The following is a 19,207-nucleotide window of genomic DNA, read 5'->3' as shown; positions in this document are numbered from 1 at the left end:
TCCCGGTCCCTCGCTTACCCCCCCCAGGCCTCCTCCCACCTCCTGGCCCCTCTCTCACCTCCCAGCCCCTCACTCACCCCCCCCAGGCCTCCTCCCACCTCCCGGCCCCTCGCTTACCCCCCCAGGCCCCCTCCTACCTCCTGGCCCCTCGCTTACCCCCCCAGGCCCCCTCCCACCTCCCGGTCCCTCGCTTACCCCCCCCCCCAGGCCTCCTCCCACCTCCCGGCCCCTCTCTCACCTCCCTGGTCTCCCTCCCACCTCCCGGCCCCTCGCTCACCTCCCTGGTCTCTCTCTCACCTCCCAGCCCCTCACTCACCCCCCCCCCCAGGCCTCCTCCCACCTCCCGGCCCCTCGCTTACCCCCCCAGGCCCCCTCCCACCTCCCGGCCCCTCGCTTACCCCCTCAGGCCCCCTCCCACCTCCCGGTCCCTCGCTTACCCCCCCCCCAGGCCTCCTCCCACCTCCTGGTCTCTCTCTCACCTCCCAGCCCCTCACTCACCCCCCCCCCCAGGCCCCCTCCCACCTCCCGGCCCCTCGCTTACCCCCCCAGGCCCCCTCCCACCTCCCGGTCCCTCGCTTACCCCCCCCAGGCCTCCTCCCACCTCCCGGCCCCTCTCTCACCTCCCTGGTCTCCCTCCCACCTCCCGGCCCCTCGCTCACCCCCCTCCAGGCCCCCTCCCACCTCCCAGGCCCCTCTCTACACATTGCTGCCTCAAGCATTTCCTGGAAGCATGCCTTCTGCCTCCGCCTCCGGGTGTCTTCCAGGCAAAATGGAGAACCTGTGTGGGATCTTGACATTTCAGTGTCTTCTTTAGTGTTTGCTGTGTATTAATGAGGAATGACTGGCTCAGTGCCCACTCCTGGCCGCATCCGCAGAGCTCAGGCACAGGTCCCAAGAGCTGGGCAATGAGGGCCAGACAGCAGGTGTGCTGTGCAGACGAGGAGACCACTGCCTGGGATTGGAACAGGGCCCCTCACCTGTCGGCTCAGGTCCCCCACCTGTGACGTAGGACCACTAAAGGGCCCCCATGTAGTCTCAGGGTTAAATGGGGGCCTGGGCACCAAGCCTGGCATACAGCAGGAGCTCAGCGAGCCATATGCAGCCACAGCCACTCCCACTGATGTTCTGATTCCTGACTCTGGGCAGATCTTTATCTCCTGTGGGCCCGTCTCCCTATCTATAAAATAGGGCAGTGGGGCCTCATCTCTCAGGACTCTGTCTTGCCCCCACTCCCTACTATGGTCCCTGCCCTCCAGCCGCCCCTAGACTCCCCTGGGACACCCTCTGGAGCTGGAGCAGGAGGAGGGTTGGGGGCCTGGAGTCAGAAAAATGCACGGGACGGTGGTGTTGGAGAGCGACCGGGCAGCATGAGCCCAGGTGATGCTGCCGGGGGCTTTGCTGAGACCCCCTCCCCGCTTGCCAGCAGGTCAGGGCCTGGGCCCTCCCACCTGCCTCCACACGGCATGCCAGGAATCGCTTACACATATTATCACCTCCATGTGAACGCGCTTTGCTTTCGATTTTGTCTCATTAATAGATCAAAGCGGGTGAACACGTAGGCTGCCCTGGGGTTGACAAAATAAGGAGTTTTTGAGTTTGAAAACCTATCTCTGCGGCTCAGTTGTTACAGAACCTCGGGCGTGTGACGGAACCCTCAGAATCTCATTTTCTCAGGTGAAACGGGAGCAGTTATGCCCACCAAGTCTGCCTTACAGTCTTGGCTCGTGTGAGTGGAAAGATTTGCTGGGGCTGTGAGTCACAGAGGACCCTCTGGGGGGTCAGCTGCTGGTAGGGATCACAGAGGCAGGAAGGGCCTGCCGGGCTCCAGCCTCCCAAAGCCCACCCAGTGAGCCCCAGCCCCGCCTGCCCCCATCACAGGCCACCAGTGCCCAGCCCTGATTTCACTCATCACCACTCAATGACTGCGGTCACCTGCTGAGGACACTTTCATTTCAGTAGCCTGAGGGAACATTGCATCCCTGAGTTTAACATACACGTTTACATTAATTAGGAGCAAAAAAATGGTACTATAAGATCAAAACTGCCTTTACCTTATGTGATTTAAATCTTACACCCACAGTCTCTTCCTCCAACATCAGTGGTCAGTGGTGCCTGCCCGTGCTCCCTGGTCACTGTGCCCGGGGCAGCGGAGTGAGGGTGGACTGGGATAGCGGGCTCCGGAATGGTCCGTCACTGGGCAGAACACAAGTTGTCCACTGTGCTCCGTAATGATAACACCAGACATTGCAGCCATCACCGGCATAGCTACGGGCACCACCACTGTGCTTCGCGACACAGAAGCTCTCCCTTGAGCCACCGAGGCCCTGCACAACCCAGGTTTCATGGGTGGGAAGCCCGGGCAGGTGAATGCACACACCTCCAAGCACTGCCCACGCTGTCGCTGCTAAGGCCGCTGTCGTGGACCCACAGACCTGACACCTGAACTTTACCTTCTAGGAAACATAAGCAAAAACTGCACAAGTGATGGGTGGTCAGAGATGTTTCCAGATTTCATAGATGCGTGTGGCTATAATGACCCTGAGGACGAGAGCAAGGTAAGGGCCCCTGCATGGTTCCCTGCACATTTCAGCCCCTTTTCCAGAAGTGCACACGAAACAGCATCCATTGGCTACCCTGCGAGAATTGTGCAGGTTTCCTTTCCTCTACTTCTTAACGGCCCTATTTCAGTTCTGCGCCAGGCACTTGGAGTCATTTCTTGTTCTGCCGTTGTGGAGGCGGAAAGCCTGGCTCTCTTCGCCTACCTTCAGTGTGTCTGAGCGGCACTGCCCGCCTGAAGTGAGCTTTAACGAGCATCCGTTCCCCCGATGGGTTTGAGGCTTTGCCACAATGTGGGCTGTCAAGCAGCCCCGCGGTAGTTTTGTGACCCCGAGCCAGCAGCAGGGGACGGAACTGGGCATAGAGGGTGTTTGCAAACCGAGAGGGAGCATGTCATGGCCAAGTGCCCAAGTCGCGCTGGGGGCTGTGCTGGGGGCCGGCATGGTGTACGGGGGCCGTGGCGGTGTGCTCAAGATGACCCCTTTCTGAGAATGCGATCACTTAAATGATGTGTCAAATCAAGTCCTCTCAACTCTGCTCGGGGTCCTGTCTGTGGGCTCAGCCCACAGCCCCAGGGCTGGCGTCACCGTTCTTTCCGGAACACTCACTCTGCAACGTTGTACCACTGTAGTCTTACTCTGTGTACCACCAGGAAACCAGATCGCTGTCCTGCCGCTTGGGCTACATTCACTCACCCCTGACGCCATACGGACAGGTGAAGGCCTCCTTACCCTGAAGTCGTGCTGTGTTTCCGCAGACGTCTGCTGTGTAGGAACATACTTGAGGCCCTTTGAAAGAGCCTGAGGGCCTACCTAGCTACTCGTGCACCTCCCGCCAACCCTGGGCCCTGCCATCCGGCCGCTGGTGAGACTGGTACTGATGTCACCGTCAGATACGATTTCCTGCGGGATCATCTTTCACGCCCCTTTTTTATAGAGGGGCTGTCTTTGCTCTACTCACTAAGGTTTATGGTTTAAAGCCAGTCTTCCCCACCAAATCATTAAATTCTAGAAGAGGAAGTAGCTTCCATTTTAGCCGATTTCTCACTAATTGGACACCTGGCCAGTAGTCAGTGAGGGAGGAGTGCTAGAAGAGTGGACACTGTTGAGCCGTACTGGGAGCCGGGTCAGTTACCAGTACTGTCTCACGCGATCTTTTCCCATTGAGGTGTTAGTGACAAACATCGTACGTACTTAAGGTCCAGGCGCACCTCGTTTTGCTGCACGTGGCGGATACTGTGCTTTCACAAGTTGAAGGCTGTGGCAAACCTGTGTCGAGTAAGTCTCTGGGGGCCATTTTTCCAGCACCGTTTGCTTACGTCGTCTCTCTGTGTCACATTTTGCTAATTCTGACAATATTTCAAGCCTTTTCATTATTATTATATTTGTTATGGTGATCTGTGATCAGTGATTGTGACTCACTGAAAGCTCAGATGATGATTAACATTTTTTAACAGTAAAGTATTTTTTAACTGAGGTGTGTGCATTATTTCCTTGGACATAATGCCGTTGTACATTTAAGAAACTACACTGTGGTGTAAACATAACTTTTATCAGCACTGGGAGACCGAACAACTCATTTGACTCCCTTTATTGCAGTATTTGCTTTACTGTGGTGGTCTGGAACTAAACCCACTGTATCCCCAAGGCATGTCTGTACATGGTACGTGTGATGTTTTGATGTGTATATGTACATATACATTGTAAAATGAATACCTCAATCGAGCCAATTATCCATCACCTCACATATTTACCTTCTTTTTTGGTGAGACACAGAACTCATTCATCCTATAACTGAAAGTTTGTGTGCTTTGACTAACCTGCCCAAATTTCCCCCACCTCTTATCTAGTCTTCATGACAGACCACCTTCCAGAAAAAAACTGAGGCTCAGAGAAAACAGGACACGGTCAGAGGCCCCAGCTCTGTTTCTCTCGTGCACAATCACTGAAATTTGACTTTTTGCATCAAATGTATTTCACTCCCCCTTGGCACGCAGTCACCTTTGTGGCACCTGTGTTCTCTCTGGCTAGCAGGAGCCGCTTGGCGACCTGTGTGCACCCGGGACACAGGGAACTGCACCAGTGCACTCCGTCCCGCATGTGCCAAGACATGCGAGCAGTGGTTTCCACCCTCAGCCGGGCTTGTGAACAGAGAGGGTGGACACAGAGCATCTCAGGACGTCACTAAAATGTAACGTATTCAGAAAAAATTTAAGTTTATTTATTCTGAGAGAGAGCAAGTTGGGGAGGAGGGGAGAGAGAGAGAGAGACAGAGAGAGACAGAGAGACAGAGAGAGAAGGAATCCCAAACAGGCTCCACGCTGTCAGCACAGAGCCCTATGTGGGGCTCTAACCCGCAAACCGTGAGATCATGACCTGAGCCGAAATCAAGTCAGATGCTCAACCACCTGAGCCACCCAGGCGCCCCACGTATTCCGAATTTAACGCCACGGAACACCCTGTCAGTTCTTCCTTCTCGCCTGCTTCCCATCTGTCCTCTGCCTCCAGGTGAGAGCCGCCGTGCGCATCCTGGGGTCTAATCACCTTCGACTTTGCACATTGTGGGGGGCTGTGCTACGCGCCAGAGTGATGCTCAGCCTTGGACATATTTCATATTGTTCTTTTTATATTTACTGGATTTTGCAAGAAGTCCCAGTGAGATGTCGGCCTCTCATGAGTGAGTTCCCTGTCGGGCAGGAAACGTGAGGTGCTAGAAAGCCCTGAACATGGTGGCCGACAGCTGTGGCAGCCATTTGGCTTAAGCTGCCCCAGCTGGAAGATGGGGGGACTGGTGCCGTGTTCCTGGCTGCTGATAGAGCGTAGTCCTAAGTCGCTGACCTGTTCATGTTGGATCTAAATTGAGAACATGCTTTCACAGGCAGATACGTGTGGATTTCCGGTTCCAGACTAGTCCCCAACTGCTGTTTAGCTGTTTAATATGACCAACCCGGGAGACGGTCTTGTTGGCTTTCTAAGAATAAAACTTGAACTGGTACAGAATTTACCCCCAGTGTCAGGATGGTTTCTGTAGCAAGAAGAGTTCACAGGGCCTGTTCTGCAGACCCTGAATTCTGACCAGGAACAGAGACTGCCCCACTTCACGATGAGCAGGGCTCCGGGAGCACTGTCACGTGTCACCTGCCTCCCAGGTGACCCTGGTGGACGGCTGTCAGGCCATTTCAGGGGCGAGACAACAGGTCCCAACGACCAGGAAAGTCTTGGATCTCTGTGGCCAGGGGGGTGGGGGCTCTGACACCCAAGTTCGACCACCCACACCTCTCGTGCCACTGTGTGCAGGCGTCCCAGACTCCCGTGTGGGGTGGAAGCAGAATGTCCCAAGACCTCCCGGGCAGCATTTATTCCGAGCCAGGTGTAGGTCCCGATAAGAGGATGGGCCTGTCCTCATTCATCCATTCGACAAACAAGCATTTCTTGGGAACCACAAGTTTCTGAGTCTGTCCTCAGTTACCATGAACCCAGCCTGGTTGTACTGGAGCCGCGGGTGGGCAGGAGCTGGGAACTAACCGACATCCGAGGCAATACTAGCAACTTCCCAACTCAAAGCCGGCAGCTCCTCCTTCTCTACATTTCCCTCGGGTCACACTTCCCAGGGAAACTGATGGAAAACTCTTCTGGGTCCGCTTGGTCCTTGGAAAAGCCTGGAACTGAATCCTGCCTGCATGAAGCACAGAGCATCCCTACTTTTCTGATGCTTTTCCATCCAGTTTGAAAAGCTATTTTTCTTCTTAATTAAACATTTTGGAGATTCTACAAATATCACGAACGCATATTTCCTACTAATGGATTAGAAAGTCAAAATATTTTAACGTGTACAAGAGAAGAAAATGATGGCACAAAACCACAGTGAATAATTTTTCTCCCTGATTGCAGTTTCCGCTGTTCAAATACCTTGAATACTTGCTTGTTTAAGGAATCCTGTCAAAGATGGAAAGCATGTGGCGTGGCAGCGGCACAGAGGGCCTGGTGGGTCAGAGCCCAGCTGGGCCTCCTTGGGCACTGGGGGGCCAGGGGACAGCCTTGCACTGAGCCTAATGAACTCCACTTCTGATGTCACTCCTCGGCTCATCAGTGGCTCAGTCGCCTCCCGGTTTTATGATTCTGATTGGATTTCCTGCTCTCACACAGCAGCTCTGCTCTGGGTGTTGTGTGTGCAATCTTTGTTGACTTCAAAATTAATTAAGTTCAAGAAAAAAGTTAGCCTCCACCAAAGCCACAGACTTGCCTGCAATGGCAAAGGAATCACCAAATAAAATGAAGTCGGGAAGGGGGAGTCCCATGGAGAAAGAGAGTGTCCAAAGACCCCAGAGGGTCCAAAGACATGGAAGAGAAAAGTGTCAAAGACCCTCTCAGACAATGGCAGGAACGATGCTGCTGAAGCTGCTTCTCACTTTGGACCAAGGGGGCCCACGAGTCGCGAGGGGGGTTGGCAATGGTCTGGGCCTCGGTTTTCTGGTCTTCACAGTGAAATCACGAAGCTGGCCAGGCTTGGCTCAGACTCCCTCTGTCGCCAGGTCCCTGGTTTCCATATGGCAGTCTTCCTAGTCTATGTCCCCCTCCCACCAGAACCACCTTCGGGTGTGTGCCTTGGCGTAGGAGCATTTTCCTCTTCGGCCTTTTATCTTTGGGTCTTTGCATAAAGGGCTTCATCGCATTACGGGATTTAAGGAGCACCCCCAGGGACCCACAGGGGTCACACCAGCAGCTGCTCTGTGTCCTTCCCCATGCCCCAGCCCGTGGAATGTTATGGGGAAAAGTGGGTCAGGTATAGACCACAGGACCCTCTCAGCTGCCCCCCACCCTTTTATGGGGCACATGGGTTCCGCACCCATGGGAGCTGAGGGTCTCCTGTCCTGGCATCACGTTCTCAGCCTCAGGCGGGACTTCCAGTAAGCGTCATTGTACCTGGAGTCATGTGTCTGGTCATCCAACCCTCCGGGCCATCCCCCGCCCTGGGGCTCTCCTGACCAGGGCAGCTCCCTGCCACAGCACATTGTCCAGATCCCAATCTCTTGGCTTTTTTCCTGTGATGAAGGCTGTCTTGAGGCCCCAGGTTGGGGACACTCCTTCAGCCAGGCTCCCTGCGTTAGTGTCTTCCTGCTGCCCATTGTCTGTACCTCTCTGATCTCCCAGGACTGCTGAGAGCTGGTGAAACATGGAAACACCTAGAAATTAGCACCCACAAGTCTCTGTGGGGCCAGGGTACCTCCTTTCCCTGAGTATCAGGAGTCTTCCTGATGAATCTTGAAGGACCCAGGGCTGCAGCTGACCCGGGGCTTTAGTCACCACGCAGGACTCTGCCCTCCAGCTGTGCAGGCCATCCCGCCAAAGGACAGCAGCCCTAGCAACACACTGGCGTCCTTTGAGCAGTGGACACCCAAAGCAGTGTAGTCCATGTGTCTCCTGTGTTATATATTTGCTAACATAGTTCTTCAATAAAGAGCACTTCAGCTAAATTTAGCCAAGAGAACTGTCTGGCATCTCAGCCTCCCATGCATCAAGTGGACACATTTCTTCCATATTATGCCATATTCCTAAAAATATTGTTGCACTCTCCTCTCAGCTTTCAGACACACCAGTAACTCTTTCTGCCTAACCGCCAGTGTGGCCTCCCTGAGGTTTCCCACCCAACAACGAGGGTCGCGGCCACTCGGGTGTCTGTGGTGCTCCCAGGTCAGCTGCACTTGGGCCTTTCGCTGGGTCCTCAGAAGGACCTGTAGGAGCACGCTGCTAGCCCACCGCTTGGGAGGAGTCTCTCGGGGGTGTGCTGAGCAGCTGTGCACTGAACAGGGAGCCAGAGCTGGAGCCAACACGGCAAAGTGTGCACCTCCAGGTGGCAGACTTGAGGGTGCCGCCTGACCAAGATCTGGGGCACCTACACCGGTGTTTGCTTCCCTTACAGTTGGCCGTTTAATTCAGCTTCTGAACCAGCTCCAAGGGCTGTGCCTGCCTCGGTTCACATCAGACGGCAGGAGGGAGCCTCCCACTGTGAGTCCAGCTGAGGTGGACCGCTCGTCAGCAGTGGGTGACACTGGGATCCTGGACAGCGAGGCCGGCACTGGGAAGACCGGGCTCAGAGATTCAGACAGGACCCAGAGGGGCCGCGGGGCAGGAGGACCGGGTCAGAATGCCATAACCAGAGCACACAACACCCCGCTGCCCACGGGGAGGAGCCTGAGCTCGCGTGAGACCGCTGCCCAGGTCCAGGCAGAAATCTGACCATGAGCAGAAACGTGATTCACAAGATTCATGGGACAGACACAGTTATTAGCTATCTTTATTCTAGTTCTAACTGAACCTGTAACAATAATGTGTAATGCTTGCCCAATAAAGAAATGAGTCTTTCCCAGGCCAAAGGAGAAACAGGATGAGAAGTTAAGAAGGGATATAAAGAAAACCTGTCGTTGGGAAGGAGACCCAGGGAGTCTCACAGGGTTGGGAAGGCTCAGTCACGAGCCCAGGGCCCTGCCCTGATGAGCGGAGGCCTCTGTTTCTCGTAGAACAGTGGCGGGGATGGGGTGTGTCCACGGAGCTGGGCTGAAGAGCTGGTAGAAGGGTGGGCGGCACCAGGCTGGTCTCGGCCCGGAACGGTGCTCCTGGGAAGGTCTGACCTCCCTGATGCTCCCTTTTCACTGGGCTTGTCTGTGAGCAGCCTGCCTGGGGGAACAGGCATTTGGGGCTCAGGCATCTGGCAGTCTGCAAGCCTGGGGTGCTGGCTGCCCCTGCCGGGCCCTTAGGTGGGGACCGGAGGGAAGGGCCTGGTCCTCTGGCTGGTTGGGGGACAGCCAGATTACTCACTGGACGGTCCGACTAGTTTCTTCATTTGATGTACACATGTCAGGACCAAGTGGAATAACTGAAGAAAGGATGGAAACCAGTAGTGTTTGTTTTACTGCTTACTACAGAGCTCCGTTAAAGAGCCAGCAAAAGAAAGACGAAGTTTTGACAAAGTTCACCTACTGATGGTCAGTCACTTGGATGTACTTGGAAGAGGTCGTGGCTGGACACTCGGGGAGCCAGAGGCCCACCTGACAAAGGGCAGAAACTCCTGGCAGCGGGGAGTCGTTGTAATAGCCGTGTTCTTCCTTTCAAAAGTCTTTGTTCCATTTTCTACTTTCTCAGAAGTAAACATATATTACTTTTGTATTCAGATAAATCTAATTTTAGTCCAAAACCAAAATAAAACACTTACATTTATGCCAAGTTTGTCAGATCATTTCTCAGTTACATTTGCTTTTTAACCCTGGACTTTGTCGGGACAATGAGGATGCCTGACGGTCCCGTTGTCTCTGTCGAGCCTGTGGTATGACCTGGAAGTAGTTTACATGTTCAAATGGTGCGGGGAACCCACACGTCGCCAGCCCGATTCTCCAGGCAGCGTCTTGCCCCATCTGCTCTGCTGTGTCCCGGCGAGCTGTGGGTGCGTGCCCGTTGCCGCGGATAGCGGGTTGCACACACACGCCTTTTACCACTTAAAACGTGAGGGCAAGTTTTTTAAAGTGAGGATGTTCTCTGATAGAACCTCAACACTGTTCTCCAATTTAGGAAATTCAGTGTTATCTTATCTGCCATCGAGGCACCATTTCAGTCAGTGCCCAGTACAAGGTCATGTGTTGCACTGGGCTATCATGACTCTTCAGTGTTTTTCAATCTGGAACATTCCTCAGTCTTTCTCTTTCATATAGGCCTATGATGTTGTAAATGCCTGTCTGTTGGGGTTTGTCTGATGTTTCTCATAGTTACTTTCAGGTCTCAGTGGGATAAAATGCCCCCAAAATATCTATGGCTGTTTGCCTCAGAAATGTCCTATTTGGATTTAAAAGAAAATCGTTTTTTCCTCTCAGCCCTCCACACCAACATAGGAATGTTCCATGCAGTTACTTAAAGTAAAGGGCGGAATTGCATGCTGAGTGGTGTGGCAGCCCCTTGGGACACGACCACCTCCCCACCGAGCCTCTCCTCTTTAAAATGTCAACACACAGCCATGCGTGAAGAAGCTGAAAAATCACATTTCCAATATCGCCGCAGGCCCCAAGCTAAATAACAGTGCAGAGTTTCTCTGGAAGATCAGCCTTTATTTCGGAGTAGGAGTCATCGGACAATCTTTGACTTCACCCGCTCCTCCATGAGGCATTTGAGCTCTCCAGAGGCATTTTCCAGATGTGTGCTCCTTCCTCAGAAGAGCCGGTGACCTCACAGAGGAGAGGAAGGCATGAGATGCCAGGACAGACACCTGCTGGTCACACACACGTCTCCTGGGTCATCAGCACTGAGCTCTCGTGTGCCCTCGTATGCCCTCTGACCTTGGAGCCCAACTCCTTCCTGGAGTGAGGACCTGTCCCTGCTGCCCAGATGTCTCTGATGTCTGCAGACAGGATCAGTGCCCACCTCTCCTCGACTCTGAAAGTGGGGCATCAAGGACTGGAGAAGGTCCCAAGTCACAGCTCAGGGCTCTCCCACTCCCTCTGTTCAGCCTCCAGTTGTGCCTCTGACCACCCAGAATCTCCCACAGGGATTCTCTGGCTTGGGGCCCCTGCCTTGCCCCTCCCTTCCACGGCAATGCCAGTCGGGGCTGGATGGGGAAGAGGAGACCACTCTCCAGCGTGTTCTGACCTTTTCTGTGAACACAGAACATGCACAAAGGAAGTTTGAGAACTATTTCTTCAACTGAACAAGGACTTGCGTCATTGCATTAATAACTTTTAACATCTCTTTCATTATAAAAATGGTTCTCATTATAAAATCAAACCACATAACATAAATCACTTACTAAGAGCAGTTACTAAGCTCTACATGGACTATCTCATTTAATCCCCGGACAAGCCAGGACACACAGCACTGCGGTCACTTTCTGATTGGGCGGGGGGGGGGGGGGAAGCAGAGCAGAAGGGAACGAGCCTGCGATGTCGTGTGTTTATGGGACGTAAGCCTGAGCCGGAGAACGTGCCTGCCACCCCGTGCACTGTGGGTGTGGGTCTCAGCTCCACGGGGGGCGTGGGCGGTGCCCTTGTGTGGAGCGTCTCTCCGTGAGCTTACTTGCCGTCTAGACATGTCCTTGGGTGAGCTGTCTGTCAAGGTGTTTGGCCCGTTTTGTTTAAATGGGGTTGTTTATTTTCTCCCTGTTGAGTTTTGGGAGTTCTTTGTTTGGAGTGACAGTCCTTTGTCAGCCTGTGCCTGCCTTCTTGCTCTCGGACGTGGGCTTTTGTAGAGCAGGAGTTTAGCTTTAACGAAGCCCAGGGTACCGACTCTTTCTCCCGCGGACCATGCCTGTGGTGCTGTGGCTCCGAAGGATCGTCACACCCGGGCATCTCCATTCTTTCAGACATCTTCCAGGACTTGCCCAGTCTTACATTTCACATTTCAGTCTGTGATCTATGCGCGTTAATTTTTGAGCAGGTGTGAGATCTGAGTGTCTGTTCCTGTTTTGCGTGCAGACGTCCAGCCGTTCCCGTGGCATGCGGCAAAGAGACTGTCCTTCCTCCACTCAACTCTGCTCCTTTGTCACATTTCAGTGCCCGCTTATGTGGGTCTCTGTCCCAGCTCCCTTTTGTTCCACAGACATTTGCCTGACCTCCTCTGCACCAGGCCCGCTGGATTACCGCAGCTGAACCGGTGGGTCATAAGTCTCGTGACTGTGCCTGGCAGTGACTCCCTGTGACCGTCTGTCTGTCTAGTCCTGGGGCAGCACTTCGTCCTGTGTCCTCTGCCCCGGCAGATCCATGACGAGTGGTTGATTTGTCACGTCGTTCAGACTCTTACCATTATCAGGGTGAGGTGGCAACATCCAAGCTCCTTCAAGCAGCTAATTCCTCTTGAAGAAAAAAAATCGGGACAGAAGGGTAACTGGTCTCTCCCAGACGGATGACGCCGTGGGGCTCGGGCTCCGGTCTCACCTCTGCAGCTTGAGGGCCCTGTGTCCTTAAACTGGCTTCTCCCCTCCTGGGGTTCAGGTTCCTCATTAGTGTAATGGGACCATGACGATAACAGTCCGCTTCCTTCCCAAGGTTGCTGGGAGAAGTGAATGAACTTTGGGCTACGTTTTGGATTATAGAAGCTGCAGCACTGTCTGAATATTGTTCAGCCTCCCAAGCAGAATGGCTTGTAGTAGAATAGGCGGGTCTTACACGATATTTTGCCGATAACCAGCGGGAAGAAAACTTCAACTTGGTACATTTTACAACACGCGATCCTGGGCTTCATCCTGCATCTTGAGACAAGGTGTAAGTCTCGGGCAGGGGCTTTGGTGTTCTGCCTTTCAGTCAGGAAATAAATGGAACCTTGGACCACACTCCCCCTGAAAATAGGTGGTTTCATGCCCAGAAGCCACCCCAAGGCGAAAGCCCCTGGACCTGCTGGCACATCCGGGGTGTCCTGCAGAGTGAAGCAAGCACCGCCCTCAACCCCTGCCTGCGGCCACCTGGGGGGAATGGAATGTGCGAGTCCTGGAGTCAGGGAGAAGCAGAGTGAGCGTCACCAGTGCTGTCGCTTGGGGACCGGACATCCCTGCTCCTCCTGCCCAGCGTCCCCCCAGCTTGCCCTTCCCTCCAGCCTGGACCTGCACCATTGTCCTTCCCCACCCAAGGTCCCGCCTCCCACCACCTACTTCTTGCTCCTGCTCAAGCCTCGGCCACGCAGCCTGAATTCAGAGTTAGAAAGGCAGGTTAGCAGCGACTCGTTCATGTTTCAGGCGTGTGTTGGTCTTGTTTATCAACAGGACTTTGTGTACCTTAAGGACAGGAGCCGTGTGGGCCCCATCCTGAGACACACGCTCTCTATCTGAGAGCTGTTTCTTCTGCCGCTGGTGCAGAGGGGTACTTGCTGATGGGCAGGTTAATCTTCACTAAGAGGGTTCTGGGAGACCATTGCTTTCCAGACAGTGATGCGTGTGATGAAGGCATCAGTAAGTTCAGAAGAAAACACAGCTGAGTGTCCGTCTCTTGAGTTTGCTGAAGGGAGAGGTGAGAGGTGGGTGCAGCTCTTACCAGAAAGCTTCTGAGACTGCTGAGTCACGAGTCTCTGGTCTAGCCAAGGGGCTTCCAACGCCTTTGATTAAAGTGCACAGTTGGAAATCCATTTCACACTGCAACCCAGCACAAACATTCACAAAACCACACTTTCTCTGCTACTCTTCGTCAAACGTTGGTCACTGCCCACTAAATGGATCACATAACCTACTAACGGGTTATAAATAGGGTGACTGCATCATATGTCAGCCAAACCTGGCCCTTCGAGAGAGAAAGGAGGAGCTATTAATAATTACTCCAGGATACCAGATGCAAGCCAGGCCTGGCCCCGGGGCAAATCGGAGTGGGTGGTCACCCTCGTGATGACTCACTGTTTGGAAAACACTGGCTGGGCTTCTGCGTTTTGAGAAGGGCCCTGTCTGCCCTTGTAGCACCAGCACACGTGCATTCGTGGAAAATTAGAAGAAGACATAGAAATCACCTTGTCCACCACAGCTGCTGTGGGAGCAGCCCCGGTGACAGGCTGATGGGGAAAGGCCAACCCGGCCCCTGGCTGGGACGTCACTGCCTCCCAGGCAGGACCGCCAGCCGAAAGCTGAGCATAGATCCTGCCTGCATGACTCAGAAGTGACTCAGAGCGGAGGGTCCCGTCACCACCACTGCCCACCACACGCTCCTCCAGAGCCTCTGGCTTCTCAGAAGTATTGAGACAGGAAAGTATTCCTGGACTGTTTTGTCTCACTTCCCAATGTTGTGATGATGATGATGATGATGATGATGAAAACCTTTTCCAAGTAAATCAGCCCCAAATATGTGATCATAACACATGGCTCTACATCCGCAGGGGACCTGGGATTATCCTGGCACTCATGCAGAAGGGCGTGAAACATGGCCGCTGGTCGCTCGGCCTGCAGGGCGTCCCCGTGCCGTGGCACTCAGTGCCCGAAGTATCTGCAGCCCTTTCTGTGTCAGAGAACACTGCGACGTCATTTATGGGTTCCCTCCGCCGGCCAGGCTCTTCCCACCAGGCCCCTTGTGTCCACACCCGGGAGCTGTCTGTGGGGAAACAAGACCATGTTAAAAAGACCAAAGCAAACATGAAAGCGAGTGTTTGTGAAAGTGAAATCACAGGTTCTGAAGCATCGGACGTTGAGGTCTTCAGTCGGGATCTCTTCAGATGGAGATGCTTCCTTGTCGGCCACTGGTGCACAGGGACGGCGAGCCGGGGCCCTGCTCCCTCGCCTCCATCATCATCCTGGCACACCCACCTCAGGTCCCCTGAGCCCCGGCTCTCGCGCTGCCTCAGGGCAGGACGGCACTGGCAGCTAAGAACGGGACATCCGTTACGTCCACTCCCTGGAGGGAAAAACAAAGCCAGTTCGCCCACTTGATTGACCCGTGGTGGCTAAATCCACAGTCAGACGGCACGGCCAGAACGTATCACTTCACCTGCATGCGGAAATGGAGCCACATTTCTCTCCCATCGGTGCCCATCGACAGAGGTCTTCAGGGAGCAGAGCTGTGGCCAAACGGCCCTGACCCCTCCTTAGTCTTGGGAAAATCTGAAAGAAGTGCAAGAATCAGAATCTGAGAGATGTGTGAAGCCCCGCAGAGACATAACTTTGATCTGGAAGAAGCGCGTGTCCACTAGGCAAGGAGAGGGCGGCCACATCAGAGGCCCAGGCAGCTCCGGTCTCCTGTGGGCACTGAAGCCACTCTGATTTAGTCACTTCACACTTATCTGTTCGCTGTGCTTAATGAGCTCTGCGTTCACCCCGATGTAACCCCCAGATGCTCCTGTGAAAACCCTCAGGGAAGGCCCAGAGGTCAGGCAGTTCCACGGTCAAGCTCCCCACTCCAGTGCTAAGTCACCGAGTCTTTGAGAAAAAGGGCGTGGTGCTGTCCTTCCCACTTCCCATGGAAGGACCAAGATTTGGGGGTCAGCACCAGGCGACCAAACCCACCCCTCCCACGCCACTTATTCACTGCCCTAGAGCTGCAGTTCCCTTTCTGCTCGGCAGAGACAGTCACCCCGGCCTGTTTCCCTGCAGTCTCAAGATCGGATGACATGGTAACAAGAGATTTGAAAACCATAAAGGCTTTGCACCTCGGGTTCCCAGGGGCCCACTGCAGGCTGGGTCGGGAAGGGGACAGGAGTTGTGCCTGTTCTCACGGAGCTCCGGCCACTGCAGCGTAACCTCATGAGGGCAGGAGAGGACCAGGGAGGGTGGCTTCCCAGCGGAGGGGCCCCTCACAAAAACTGCTGAGGGCGGGTAGGAGAATAAAGATGGAAATGCAGGGACACAGCGTGTGGCTGGCACTTGCTCCCAGCTCATTGTAGGGGGCGCAAGGTTGAGGAGGGCCAGTAGGGACCTCGTTATGGCTTCGCTCACAAGCAGCCTCTGTGTGGGGTTTGAAGCAGAGACAGGGAAGGTCGCACTTACATTTCACCCCTGTCTGCAGTGTAGACCAGAGGTTCCAGAAGCAGAGCTGCATCAGATTCACCTGGAGGACTGCACCTTCCGGGGTTCTGATTCTGGGGCAGGTGGGGACAGGTGGGTCAGAGAGTTTGCATCTCAACAAGTTCCTGGGTGCTGCTGTCTCTGCTCGTCTGGGGGGTCACACTGGGAGAACCATTGGTATCACGGTTCTCAGACCCAGATGCACACTAAAGTCACCTGGGAGCCTAGGCCCCACCAAGACCAGCAAGGGGGCGCCAGGAAGTTCTCACCTGCATCCAAGCTTGAAAACGGCCGGTGTGGAAGCTTGCTCTGTGGGCCACAGGACCACTGCCACAGGGTAGACAGAACACAGAGGGTGTGTGCCGCATGGATGGGAAGGAAGCAAGCTCAGAGTCAGACTGCCCCTCCCCTGCGTGGTAGGGGTTGCTGACTGCTTGAAAGTGTGTGTGACAGACCGCACATAGAGACAACCCTGAATTGCTGTGCTGATGTCGGGAAATGGGGTGGGCATTAGGAGGGCCAGATTTAAGGCCAAGTGCTGCAGAAGAGGGGTGTGTTCGTGCATTAGTTTTCAAGCATGCTGAATGTGAGACGCCTAGAAATGCATAAGTAGAAAGTTCTAGAAGGCCAGAGGACAGAATGCCTGGAAGTGCCAGAGAAGTCAGGCCTAGACGTTCCGGTTTCTGAGTCAGCACTGCATGTAGCCGCTGAGACCCTGCAGAGAGAGTGTGTGGAGGGGGGAGAGCAGGAGCCACATGGGGACCCATCAACACTTTGGAGAAGGAGGAGAGGGACAAGGAGGGAATGATGCTAGGAGTCCAGCAAGGGCTGGTGGACAGAGGCCCATCCATCCCGAGGGGAGGTAGATGTGCCACAAAGGGCAGGGCGTGAGGCTGAGACACGGAGCGGAGCGCGGGCCGCTCAGGGAGGCGTAGCCGGGGAGAGCACAGTTATGGGAGACTTTTCCCTCTGCAGACATTAGTGAAATTAGTCTGTAAGTTTTGTTTATTTTTATTGTTTGTTTTAGTATATTGTCTGGATTTGACACCAGACTTATGATAGTTTCATAAATAAAATGTGCTTTTCCTTTGTTATTATGCTCTGGAACAATTTTTGCATCCCAGGGACAATTTGGCTTAGACAATATGGAAGGACTCACCTGTTAAAGCCGCTGGGTCCAGTGTCACTTTTACAGATTGTATGTCATCAACTTTTTAAAAAGGTCTTCATTGGTTATTGATATTTTTAGGTTTTCCTTAAACCTGTTGTGATCATTTTTACGCTTCCAGAGTATTATCCATTTTCTTAAAATCTTGACTTTGTTAGCACAGAGTTTAGTACTTTAATTAAAACATGTGAGTGTGTGTATAAAATACAATTTAGATATTTGTTTCTCATTATTTTTCCCCTTTAGATACTTGGCAACTGCATATCTCATCTTGGCCTATACAGAAAAAAAACCACTCTGTGGTGTTGTAAGTCTGACCATTTCCTAACTTACTTATGTCAACGATTTATAGAGTCCTCGCTGTTCTAGGCTTTTCATACTTACGTCAGATAAACACTCGAAAACTTGTGTCCTCGTGGGCTTGTTTCCTGGGGAGCCCCGGCCTACTGATTCTGACTTGTGTTTCTATCATTACTGCCTTCTTGTCTTACTTGGCTCATTCCGTTGTTTTTCTGGCTTCTTTCGTTGATGCTTTATCTTCTAATTTATTAACAACGACATTTAAGGCCGTAATTATGCCTCTGATTATAATTTTGACACATTTGTTATGAAATGCTCCCATTCAAAATTTTTCAAATGAATTACTGTTTTTCTAGTTCTAATTTTATTCTTTAAAAGTGTATTTAAGGGGTGCCTGGGTGGCTCAGTCGGTTAAGCGTCCCACTTCAGCTCAGGTCGTGATCTTACAGCTCGTGAGTTCGAACCCTGCATCGGGCTCCCTGCTGTCAGCGCAGATCCTGCTTCGGATCCTCTGTTTCCCTCTCTCTCTGCCCCTTCCCTGCTCATGCTCTCTTTCTCTCTCTCTCTCTCTCAAAAATAAACAAACAAAAAATCAAAAAGTGTATTTAAGAAAAAAGTTGGATATTCATTAGTTGCATTGCTCTTTTCAGTTTTACGATCATACATAGCATGTCCCATGGGCTTTAAAAACAAGATTTTATAGATCTGATTATTTGTGTCTGTTCTATTTACCTATGTTCTCTACTCTGACAGTGCAGTCACTCATTCATCCCACAAATACTTAATGATTCTCTGCAATGTGCTGGGCAATATAACTGTGCCTTTTGTTCCTGTTTTTTATACACAGTGAATTCCAACTTATCAAAACACTTGGGAGCTCATATGACTCTTCATTTGTCTTATCTGGACCCAGAGTAAAAGGATAAAGCCTTTCCATCTGTTCTCTTGTGAACGCTCTTTCTAATATTTAAGGTTTCCTTCTTGTTGGCTTAACTCCCTTGGTGGGCAAGGGGGAGTCCAGGGCCCTGGGTCAAAGTTGGGTGTGAGAATGGGTCTGGACATCACTCTAAGAGCAGCTGGGAATCATGCAGAATGTAAGTCAGTATTCATGACGAGATGGACCAAGGATCATGGAGCCTCTCGGAAACAAGCATTTACTCAGAAGGCCCCAAATGGGGGATGTGCGGTCTCTCAGGGGCTGAGGCAGAGGGTCTAACTTGGGACCCCCAGGGAAGAAAGCTGGTTTGGGAGGTAGGACCTGGGAAGACCCTGGAACCTGGGGACAAAAGCACCTGTGTAGACCCTCTGTGCGGTTCTTGAAACCACTTAGCTGGTTTTAGCCACTTCTAGTGAAAATAAATTTAAACTTACATCAAAGATGGAAAACTCCACACAGTCCTTCAGGGTTCATGTTCTAAACATTAATTTTTATTCTTCAGTTCTGTCCACATAGGTGGCGTTACAGGAGTTTGGGTGCACCCAGAAGAAACCCCAAAAGTTGTCATCCTGCAGACACCCCCGATTTTCTTGTGATTTGCCTCATTCTCTTAAAAGTCGGCTGTGTGAAAGTTTCCTGTCTGCTAAGCACTGCACGCTGCACGTAATCACGGTTCTCAGTTGTTGCTACATGGCTGTTCTGTGCTTTGTTCTGTGAGACTTCCCCAGTGCTGCCTTCCACTGAGGTCTCTAGCTCGCCCTGGGGTCTGCTCTGCTTTGCAAAGGCCTTAGCAGAGGCAATTT

At 52.8% G+C, this 19,207-nt stretch overlaps 1 protein-coding gene across 1 annotated transcript in view; it reads left to right on the top strand.

Annotated features, from left to right (window-relative positions):
* The window catches only part of VIPR2 (vasoactive intestinal peptide receptor 2), a 71,043-nt gene that overhangs the window by 28,470 nt on the left and 23,366 nt on the right, over positions 1-19,207 (top strand). Inside the window, exon 4 of the mRNA XM_047095793.1 lies at positions 2,458-2,555. Within this exon, the coding sequence (XP_046951749.1) occupies positions 2,458-2,555 (98 nt within the window). The remainder of the gene's footprint in view (positions 1-2,457; positions 2,556-19,207) is intronic.

The sequence above is a fragment of the Lynx rufus genome, unplaced genomic scaffold (genome assembly GCF_022079265.1).
Source record: "Lynx rufus isolate CCGP_SWC_20201006 ecotype Redwood Valley unplaced genomic scaffold, mLynRuf1.p SCAF_4, whole genome shotgun sequence".
NCBI classification, from domain to species: domain Eukaryota; kingdom Metazoa; phylum Chordata; class Mammalia; order Carnivora; family Felidae; genus Lynx; species Lynx rufus.
This window is presented reverse-complemented; position numbering and strand designations above follow the sequence as displayed.